We start from the raw sequence: 11560 nt of genomic DNA on the forward strand, positions 1-11560 counted from the left end.
TGCTTCAAAGGATGGAAGAAATGGACCACCGCATAGAAGAACTGGCCAGAGATCAGAGCCGGCCTACTGTGCGAGCGTTCTCGAGCAGAACGCCATTTACCGACGATGTCATGGGTGCCCCAGCACCCAGAGGGTTTAAAATGCCTACCGTCCCGCAGTATGATGGAACCACTGATCCTGTGGACCACTTGGAGACCTTCAGGACAATGATGCTCGTCCACGGAGCATCCGATGGCTTCCTCTGCAGAGCATTTCCGACAACATTGACCGGTGCAGCCCGGGACTGGTACTCCAGGATTAAACCGAACTCCGTCGGCAACTTTGAAGATTTCGGGGAGGATCTGGTCCGCCATTTCATGAGTAGCCGCAGGCCAAGGAAAACAATAGCGTCCTTGATGGCCTTGCACTAGGTGGACAATGAGCCTCTGAAAATGTTCGTCCGCCGTTTCAACAGGGAGGCACTCCAAGTGCCAAACCTAGATCCCTCAGCTGCCATGAATGAGCTTCTCGCGGGCGCCAGATCCAATGACTTCCGCCGCTCAGTGGCTCGCCAAAATCCGCACTCACTGGCGGATCTAATGGCCGGAGCTGAGGAGTATATAACGGTGGAAGAAACGCTGGCAACCCTCGACTCAAATCGGAGGAGAACCTCTGAAGACAAGAACCCTACCAAGCAGCGTAGGGATGATAAGGCCCCCGTCCCCAGGAGAGAGAAGTCCCCTCAGAGGAGAGAAGAGAACTTCACGCCTCTCAACACCTCGAAAGCACATACTGGCCGCTATCAGCGGAGAAGAATTCGTGAGGTGGCCAGCTAGAATGATCTCCAAGGGAAATAAAAGAGACCAATCAAAATACTGTCGGTTCCACAGGGACCATGGTCACGACACAGATGAATGCTGGCAGCTCAAGGAAGAAATCGAGCAGTTGATTGGCCGGGGCTATTTGAAAAAATACGTCCGAAGTGACGGCCGTAGACTGGAAAAAAGAGAAAAGAGTCCTTAGGGCCGCAGCCCTCGACGGTCGCAGCCACCCCCTGCCCGGAATAAGTCTCCTCTGCCATCCAGTTCACAGTAAGAGGCGCATCGATCCCAGCCAAGGTGAGTCATTGGCACAATTATGGGCGGACCGGCCGCAGGGGGCACATCAACTGGTTCTCGTAAAGCATATGCCTGCCGGGTAAACGCCGTACACACATGCAGCAAGAAGACAAAAACGGAGAACGAAATCTCCTTTTCAGACGCAGACTTGGACAACCTGATACTGCCCCACGACGACGCACTGGTCATAACCATGCTTATCGCAAACTGGGAGGTAAAGAAAATTCTAGTAGATAATGGGAGTTCGGCGGATATCCTGTACTATCATGCCTTCCAAAAAATGATGATAAGCGACGACCGTTTGAGGCCGGCGAACTCGGATCTGTTCGGCTTCTCAGGAGAGGTCGTGAAAGTGGAGGGCCAGATTGAACTCCCAGTCCTCGTCGGAGAACCGCCCTGTCAAGCGTTCACCATGGTCAATTTCCTGGTAGTGAGGGCCATTTCGGTCTATAACGCTATCTTAGGACGACCTGGCCAGAACCTGATTCGTGCAGTGGCTTCGGCATATCACCAGAAGATGAAATTCATAACGCCAAACGGCGTGAGTGAAGTTCGGGGAGACCAACCCCAGTCCAGGGAGTGCTATGCAATGATACTTAAAGGCAAAAATGCTGTTGAATCGCTGCCAATTGAGCTACTCGACTTAAGGGACGAACTCCGGGGGACTCAACCCATCAAAGACCTCATCTCCATCCTGCTGTGCCCAGACGATGATGAGAAAGTCGCTTTGATCGGCTCCTCTCTAAGCAGCAGCATCCAGCGCCACCTTACCGAGTTTCTTCAAGACAATGCTGATGTTTTTGCGTGGGCTCCCGTTGACATGCCTGGCATTGACCCGGAGATCAGCACACATAGAATTGGTGTAGACTCAACCTGCAAGCCAGTGAAACAGAAAAGAAGGCATTTCGTCTTCGAAAGACGGCTGGCGATAAAAGAAGAAGTAGAAAGGCTTTTAAAGGCTGACTTCATTCGGGAGATTCAATATCCGGACTGGTTGGCAAACGTAGTCCTGGTCAAGAAGACAAATGGAAAATGGAGGACCTGCGTTGATTTCAGTGATCTGAATAAGGCCTGTCCTAAGGACAGCTACCCGCTCCCAAAAATTGATCAGCTCATCGACGCCACCGCAGGCCATGAATTGCTAAGCTTCATGGACGCTTTCTCCAGATACAATCAGATCAGGATGTATGAATAAGATATACCAAAGACCTCCTTCGTGACAGATCAAGGGATCTACTGCTACCGTGTTATGCCCTTCGGCCTCAAGAACGCCGATGCCACTTATCAGAGGCTCGTGAATAGACTTTTCCAGAACCAGATCGGCCGTAACATGGAAGTCTACGTTGACGATATGCTGGTCAAAAGCCGAAGTGCACAGGACCACGTATCAGATTTGAGAGAAACATTTCAGGTCCTGAAAAAACACGGCATGAAGTTGAACCCCGCCAAATGCACCTTTGGCGTCAGCTCAGGAAAGTTCTTGGGGTTTATGGTAAGCCAACGAGGGATAGAGGCTAATCCAGAGAAGATCAAGGCTGTGGTGGAGCTCACTCCACCCAAAACTATCAGAGAAGTACAGCGGCTCACAGGAATGATAGCCGCGGTGGGGCGCTTCATCTCGAAATCCGCAGAAAGGTGTCTACCCTTCTTCAACGCAGTCAAAGGACTCAAGACAGCGCCCTGGACAGAGGAATGCCAGACCGCGTTCGAAGAGTTGAAGCAATATTTGTCCTCCCCGCCACTATTGACAAAGCCGGAACCAGGTGAGGAGCTACTCCTGTGTCTCTCCATGAGCCCCACGGCTCTGGCAGCTGTCCTGGTTCGTGAAGAGCACCTCCAGCAAAAACCTATCTACTATGTTAGCAAAGTTCTCCATGATGCCGAAATCAGATACCAGCGGGTCGAGAAATTGGCTTACGCGCTGGTAATGGCGGCCACGAAGTTGAGGCCGTATTTCCAAGCTCACACTATAAAAGTCCTGACCGATCAGCCGCTCAGGCAAGTTCTCCATCGACCAGACATCTCGGGACGACTCGTAAAATGGGTCGTGGAGCTGAGCGAGTTCGACCTCCAGTACGTACCAAGGCCAGCGATAAAGGCTCAAGTGCTGGCGGACTTCGTAGCTGAGTGCACCATCCCCCAGCAGACCACCGAATCTGAAGTTGTTCAAACCCCAGTTGTGGAAAAGTCAATCACGACTGAGGAATGCACAGCAGGGGGACTGAAGCAGAAGTCATCCCCTCACCAGGAGAGCAGAGTCTATCAACCGCCGAACCACTCTGGGAAGTGTACGTTGACGGGTCTTCAAACAAGGGTGGCTGTGGTACCGGTTTGATTCTCACCGGACCCGACAGCTTCACCGCAGATTATGCCTTAAGGTTCGGATTCCGCGCATCCAATAATGAGGCAGAATATAAAGCCCTCCTCGCCGGGATGAATCTTGTCATTCAAGTCAAGGCCTAAAGGCTGAGAGCATACTGCGACTCTCAGTTGGTTGCAAACCAGATCCAAGGGGTCTATGAGGCCCGTGACGAACGCATGGTCAAGTATCTCTCCAAGGTCCGCCAGCTAGCCAGCAAGTTCAAAAGTTTTTAGGTCATCAGAATCTCCAGAACAGAGAATACAAAAGTAGATGTGCTGTCCAAGCTGACCGCCTCCGGATACACCACCCTCGGGAGTATATGTATGGAGTTCTTACAGAAATCTAGTATCGAAAGTAAGGCCGCTGAAGTAATGCAGGTAGAGCACGAATCGTGCTGGATGGACGAAATCATTGAATACATGCGCAGCGGTAAACTTCCTGAAGCCAAGAAGGAAGCCCGCAAAGTAACACAGAGAGCCGCCCGATTTTTCCTCAGTGATGAGAGCCTGTACAAAAGATCGTACACCCTCCCATACCTGAAGTGTCTCCGGCCAGGTGACGCCGCCTACACTCTGCAAGAGACGCACGAAGGAATTTGCGGAGAACATCTGGGGGGCAAAGCCCTGGCAATCAAACTGCTACTCAGAGGTTTGTACTGGCCCACCTTAAGGCAAGACGCACTGAATCTGGTTAGAAGGTGCGAGAGATGTCAGAAATTCTCTCCCAGCATCCACCAGCCTGCCGTGGCGATGGCCCCAATCATCAGCCCACACCCCTTCGCAGTATGGGGGATGGACATCCTGGGTCCCTTTCCTCCGGCCTCTGGGAAACGCTCGTTTGTGGTAGTGGCGATTGACTATTTTACCAAATGGGTAGAGGCTGAACCTCTAGCCCATATCACAGAGAAAAACGTGCAGAACTTCTTCTGGAAGTCAATAGTTTGCCGATTTGGGATTCCCCGCGTTTTGATAACGGACAACGGTAAACAGTTCGACTGCCGGAACTTTCGGAAGTGTTGCTCTGACCTGAAGATTGAGCAGAGATTTACTTCAGTAGCGCACCCCCAGACGAATGGACAGACAGAAGTGACAAACAGAATCCTGCTCCAAGGAATTAAAAAGAGGCTGGATGATAAGGCTGGCCGATGAGCTTTACCACGTTCTATGGGCGTATCGCACCACTCCGCGCACATCGACTGGAGAGTCACCGTTCAACTTGTCCTTTGGAACGGAGGCGGTGATACCCGTCGATGTGGGCGCCCCGTCTCCCAGAGTCACCAGCTTCAATGAACAATTCAATAGTGACGGGCTCCGTGCAAATCTCGACTTATTGGAAGAGGCCAGGGAAGAATCCCGAATCAGAGTCGCCGCCTACAAACAAAAAATATCCAACTACCACGATTCGAAGATACGCCCCAGAAACTTCCGGACAGGAGATCTAGTCCTGAGGAAAGCTGCCGTCTCCCAACCAGTGAAAGTCGGAAAACTCTCCCCGACCTGGGAGGGGCCGTATCGAGTAAAAGAAGTCATTCGCCCGGGAAGTTATAAGCTGGAGACACTGGAGGAGCATCTGCTACCCCACGCCTGGAACTCAAAGAACCTCCGCCAATATTACCAATAGAACGCCCAATGTAAGTGACTTGTAAATATGTACATATTGAATATGAATGATAATTACTCTTTTGTAGCTCTCCTGTAAATCTCCGCGCACCATACAGAGACCCAGTTTGCTAAAACAGGGTACTCGTTGCTGAGAAACCCAGTTCATTAAAACTAGGGTACTTGCCGCTTGGTTCGCTGCGGCTCGTTTCCACGCAAAAATTGGAAGCCCACTCCTGGTTAGGAACAAGCCGGACAGCAAAAACCAAAGCCGCCTGGAAACCCAGTTTACTAAAAACTTGGGTACTTATATCTGGAAACCCAGTTCACTAAAACTTGGGTACTTATATCTGGAAACCCAGTTCGCAAAAATTGGGTACTTATTATCTATTTGGAAACCCAGTTCACTAAAACTAGGGTACTCGCTGCTTGGTTCGCCACGGCTCGTCTCCGCAAAGGCCGGGAGCTCACTCCTGGTCCGGGACCAGCCCGGATAGCAGAAACCAAAGCCGCTCAGAAACCCAGTTCACTAAAACTTGGGTACTTATATCTGAAAACCCAGTTCGCAAAAATTGGGTACTTATTATCTATTTGGAACCTAGCTCTCTAAACCTGGGTATCTGACGCTTGGAGACATAGTTTACGAAAACTTGGAAACTCGCAAGTTACTTTATTTCAAATGTCTGCCCACAGCAAGAAATCAAACAATGTTACTATTCAGAAGCAGACGGATGGAGAGCAAGTAAAACATCAAAGTATGATTCCTATTCATAAAAGAGTAGGGCCTCAAAGACCCATTATAAAAGATGAGAGCCTCAAAAAGCTGCTACAAAATTTGGGTCTCTAAGGACCATTACAAAAAGAATCAGATGAGATGGTTCAGAAAGAAAAAAGAGAGCTCAAGAGACCCCGTGGCTACCGCTCCGAGGTAAGTCCTCCTCCGGGACCACTGCGGCGGCAATAGCTGCCGGCTCCTCGTCAACAAGCGTCGGTGCTTCAGGAAGATTCAGGCCGGCCAAGGTCGCGGTTGGGTTGGACGCTTTGACCTGCTCGAGACAGTCGAAGTATCCAATCTTGTAGGCCTCACTGGACAAATTGAAAAGTTCGTCCTCCCGCTTTTGTATGGCCTCTGCGACGGCCTCCTTAACGGCCGCTATCTGTCTCTCCTTGGCCCTCTCCCTCTGAGCGTTAAGGGCTTCGGCTGCTTTTTGCTTCTGAAGGGTCAGCTCCTCCCTAAGCAGCTTCTTCTCCGCCTCCACCCGTCCGATACTTGTTTGAAGCTCCTTAGCCTCCATCGCCAGCTTTCCATTCTCCGTTTCTGACTTCGTGATTGCATCGGAGAATTTCTTACTCTTCTCCTGAAGATCATTGAAGTACACTCCAATCTACAAACACAAGCAGGCAAGTGTTAATACAAGAAATCAAACCAAAAGATGGACAGAAAATAAGCATACTCGTTGCCCATCTTACCTAATAAAGCGAAGAGAATACGGCTTCTTCGGCTGTAGCTGGCGGCTCGTGGAGAACCTGTTGTTTATCTTTGCTCAGGATGCATTTGCTCTGAATCTCAACAGCTACTCGGCTTTCGCCTAAGCCAGTATTATTTTTCTGAACGTCCCAGTTGGGCCGAAAAACGTTGTCTCCTATCTTCGCCGGGGGAGGACGGGCTCCGGCTCCAGCGGACGTCCCCCCCGACTTCGAGGATCCCGCTCCTTTGCCAAAAGCACCAACCAGTTTCACCGTGGTTTTGCCTTTGGGAGGCGGTGGAGGCGCAGTGTCTTGGGTATAAGCCGGATTCGCCATCTCGGCTGCTTTCCTTTTTTGGCTCTGCTGGGCCACTTGCTGAGCCCCCAGCTGAGACCTGGGAAGGGCCCCTTGTCGTATTCTCTCAACTGTTGATTGTTGCTTCATCTCTACAAGTGAACATAAACAGAGCAGTCAGAAGCAAAAAGCAAAAAAACAAATAGAGTTCAGAACAAGGCTAGCCACATACTTGCAGAAGTCGCAGTACTAAGACCAAGCCCGGCCAAAACTTCTTCCCCTGAAAAGTCCGCGCAGTGAATAAGGCCTCCCCATTCCACTTCCTCCCGTGTTAGGGTGAACGTTCTCAAATCTTCGCCCTCGAGAAATGGTTTGCGACTCAGTGCAGTTGTATCAGGGACATTCCAGATTAGAGGAACCGGCCAGGGCTCGCTGGATTCCCTATCTTCGACATAGAAGAACCTATTCTTCCACGTGTGTATTGAAGAGGGAATGCCAGTGATTATTTTCAACTCGGAGCGCTGGCTAATATAAATCCAGCCCCCCTCCTTATGCCTCTTCAGGTGAGCACAAGCACGGAATAGCGGCACAGACACGCTTCTTTCCAGCCGACCATGAACAAGGTACACAAACCCAGTCAGTTACCTCCATGAGTTCGGGTCAACCTGGGCTGGGGCCAGTCCGTAATATCGAAGCACCGCGGTGAAGAACGGGTGCAACGGGAACCTGAGTCCGGCCCTCAGCAACTCATCATAGATACAGACATCCGAACTTTCATTACAAGCTCTATATCCACCCGCAGCCTAAACCTGGGGGGCACACAGTACTTGTCTCTAATATCCTTCATCATGGACCCATCAAGGTAGTTCTCCTCGACAAGAGCCCGCTGTAGACACCCCATTTTGACCGTACCCAAGTTCGATGTGTTTGTGCGAAACCCCATCAAATCAACTAGGTAGGGTCCCAAACTTCACCCTAAGCTAGATCAGAGTCCCACCAAGGTCTCTGCGAAATTTCGTCAAAATCCGAGTGCGTTTGCCTAGCGAACGAGCTGTGATAGTATCGTGGTGCAAGTTCAGAAGGGGGTTGAATTAATCAAGGTAGGGGATAAAAATATCATTTTCGTATAAAAGGGGGGGGGTGCATAATCCTGTTCTGACCCGAGCCGATTTCGCGCGCTCATAAAAAATGGGCGCGCCCACCATTTATGTGCACCCATTAATTTGGGGTGTGCCGATATCAATGGCTTTTCTTTGGATATATAAGAAAATCAAACGAGAAAAAAGGGGACTGTTCATTTTTTTTTCGTAGAAATTCTCAGAGAGAAAGGGAAATCCCCAAATCCCCAGCAGAGTCGCCAGCCTGTGGACCCCGATCCGGGATAGAGGTGGGGGACGAGCCCCCAACGGCCTCTAGGATCATCCACGTGAAAGGAGAGCTCTGCCAAGGAACTCTCGAAACGGATGCTACCCTCATAGCATAGCACGAGTGGCGATATAAAAGGGATACCTCTCGATTCGGGAACAAGTCCGGATTCGAAACGTACCTAAACAAACTCAGAGTCGCCATCCATGGTATACGGCCATGGATCCTCAAACAAAATAGGCTCTGTATACCATGGATAACCAGAAATATATATGGGTCCGTGCCTGATTACGAATGGAGAAGGTCTGAGAGCACCCCCAATTCGTCCGAGTGCAAGCACTTGGTCTCTTATGCCATTTATTATTAACCTCGAAGAGTTTCGGGCGAAAATCATATGAAATAGGAACAATTCTCAGGAATCGTCTACCTAAGCATGCATTTTCTGAGGATAAAGAAATAAGCATATACGAAATGAAATGAAAAAATGTGTCACCTAAGCAAAGCTAGGTTATAAGTGACATGCCTAATGAGTGTCTAAGTTCTGGTGGACATACACATGCAACCTACAGCTAAAGGTATAGTATCAGTACAAGAAAGTAAGAAAACACATCAAAACCTAAAACACAAATCAATCCTATATAGGACAGGACAAAACAAATCCTAACTCTAATGCGACTTGACTCGGACCAAGATGGCCGTCCATCCTAGCTGCTCAACGTATCTGTGGGCCCCGATCCCGCGAGAGGGGTGGTGGCGCGAGAGCCGCCACGCACTATCTCTTCTCTTGGTCTCTCGTACCCACGCGATTGGCGTGTGCCTTTTATTATTAATTTTAATTCATCTTTTATGTGAACTTGGGATCACTAAGGCAATCCGAATTCCACACAAAAAAGACTGACAGAGTCGCCACCTAGATGTGGGATCTAGGACCCATAATTAACCAGAAATCTAGACTCGCTACCTGGTTACAAGAATGGAAGGTATGGGGATTTATCCACCACATGCACCATTCCTGCCCGATAATCGGTCTTCAATTCCAAAAGTTAACTCTTTTAAATTCATTTTAAATGGCTCATTCAACTCTCTGTTAATGTGCTATCTATGTGACATGCATCCTACGATCTAATTTCAATGTGAATCCTAAATGTGTATCTTGATTTCTTAATTAGTTTGGATTCAATCTAAGTGAAAGTTCTCCTAAAATTCTAATTTCATGGAAAATCCTAAGTGATTTGATTGTTTCAACAGTTTTAAAAGTGATTAGCCCGAGTCCTCAGATGGTCTGGTATTCATCCAAAGAAGCCTACGTATCCCCGCCTCCACGAGAATCAAGGCAACGTAGTTCTTCGCGCCTATTCTAAGCTAAGATGCCTAAGACACCTAGCCCTCTATCCTAGACTCGATCTAAAAGACCGGACCAATTATTAAAGTTTATTGTACGATTATTTAAATTCCAGTGAATTGTGAATTTTAGGACACCCTATATGCCCTAACTAAATGCAGATTAGCCCTAGCCTAATGCAGGTGGTTATTACAACCTATGTGTGACTAGGCTGTATTTCCTAAGGAAAACAAAGGGTGGACTAGCGTATCCTACTCTAGTCATCACTCGGCAATATGGATCGCCGACTGACCGGACGGAGGCGCTCCTATAACTCTAGGACAGACCCCTAACTCTGAAACAAACAATCAAACAATCAAACAACCTATCAAAAGAAAAACCCTAACTCTAAAACTCTCTATCTAGGAGAAACTCCTAACTCTAGAGGAAGATCTTTTGAAAACAAGATTTTAAAGGTTTTTGAAGAAAGTTTAAAATATTATTTACAAAAAAGTTTGGCTGGACTTGGGATATAAATCCCAAGCTGCACTACGTACCTCGGAAGAGGATCAAGCCAACGTAGTTCGAAAATCGAACTCGCCTAATACGCTTCTAAAAGAAACACTCAACACTTTAGATTTTTTTTAAGGTTTTTGATGTTTTCAAATGTTTTTTGAGTTTTAAATTTCTAATGTTTTTGGATTTTAAAGCTTTTCCAATGCTCAGGACCTTAAAATATTTTTAATCTTAAAGGGAACACGCAAGTAATACCACAAACTAGGGCAAAGCCCTAAAGCAAAAGGGGAAACCCCGAATAAGCAACTAGCGTCTCAAAGAGACAAACCACAACAAGAAAGATAGCGTCCCAAGAAGAGAGAAAATGGTCCAAGATCCTAAGCAAGCAAAGCTCTAATAAGACTGAGTTAGCCTCTAATCAAAAGCGAAGTAATCAACAACTCTAAATGAGAAACTCCGAACTAACAACACTAAAGAGGGGAACAAATGAGTCAGAGACTCTCTAATACTACAACTTAGAGGAGGAATGAGTCAAAGACTCCCAAATAACGCCAACAGAAGAACCAATGAGTCAAAGACTTCCTAGTAGTACAACAAAAGAACGAATGAGTCAAAGACTCTCTAAAAGAAATGGAAACATGAGTCAAAGACTCCAATAACACCAACTAAAGGATAGATGAGTCAAAGACTCTCTAAGAGAAAAGGAAACACGAATTTGCACATTTGGTAGAGGTAAAACACCCAGCCGGGCCGGACAGCTACCTAGCCCTAGGGTGCAACAAATGTGCAACCCAATACCCATAAGGGTAGGGGTATGAAGCCAAGCCGAGTATGGTGTTCTCCCAAAACCAAACGGCGCACAAAGAGGACTAACGAGAGAATGAGACCGGGCGGGTCTCCCAAACAACACAAAGATGAAGGTGCTTTAGAGATTTTAAGATGATTTTCAATTAATTTCGGATTTTCAATGAATTTTATCAATTTTAATCATATGAGTGATTTTACAAGTGAAGCTGTTGCAAACGAACTCGAAATGAGTTGAAACTTATCTAGCAACAAGATATGATGAGATGTAACTTACTGGAAGATTTTTACAGATTTTTACATTAAACTCATATTTAATTTGGATTTAAAAATTAATTGACCAGATTGCAAAAATAACACAGAAACTACTAGAAATAGGAATCTAAATTCTATGAAATTTCTACAGTAGTAAGAGATAAGTGAAAATAGCATGCTGTGAGATTTCCATGAATTTAGAAAACTATTTACTATCAGTTTCGGATTTTTCAAATTTCAAACCAGATTATGAATTAACACTACAGCTCATGTAAAACAAGATCCAAAGTAATTGAAACTTTTATAGAAGCAATAAATATGAAATATAAGACTACTGTAAAAATTTTAAGAATTTTCTTTGTGATCTGATGTCAGTACAAATTCCCCCAAAATCTGCTGATTTTCAAAGAAAGCGTAAACTTATATACCAAACAAAATCCAAAAATTCTCACAAATTCATGGTAGAATGTATCATTATCAT

General features: G+C 47.1%; 1 protein-coding gene across 1 annotated transcript; it reads left to right on the forward strand.

Moving 5' to 3' along the window:
- Positions 1 to 3782: 3782 nt before the first annotated feature.
- LOC143858814 (uncharacterized) lies at positions 3783 to 5079 on the forward strand. Its single transcript, XM_077369528.1, has 2 exons — positions 3783 to 4397; positions 4570 to 5079. The coding sequence occupies exons 1-2, from the start codon at positions 3783 to 3785 to the stop codon at positions 5077 to 5079; spliced, it is 1125 nt and encodes a 374-aa protein (XP_077225643.1).
- Positions 5080 to 11560: the final 6481 nt, after the last annotated feature.

Source organism: Tasmannia lanceolata, unplaced genomic scaffold, assembly GCF_043159265.1.
Source record: "Tasmannia lanceolata isolate RefF3 unplaced genomic scaffold, GAP_Taslan_0.1 ptg000026l, whole genome shotgun sequence".
Lineage (NCBI taxonomy): Eukaryota > Viridiplantae > Streptophyta > Magnoliopsida > Canellales > Winteraceae > Tasmannia > Tasmannia lanceolata.

What these genes read in the sequence shown, in the direction of transcription:
- LOC143858814 (XM_077369528.1), top strand. Translation starts at nt 3,783, where the DNA reads ATGGAGTTCTTACAGAAATCTAGTATCGAAAGTAAGGCCGCTGAAGTA. An exon ending in ACTTCTTCTGGAAGTCAATA is followed by an intron (nt 4,398 to 4,569) that starts GTTTGCCGATTT and finishes TCCTGCTCCAAG; the next exon opens with GAATTAAAAAGAGGCTGGAT.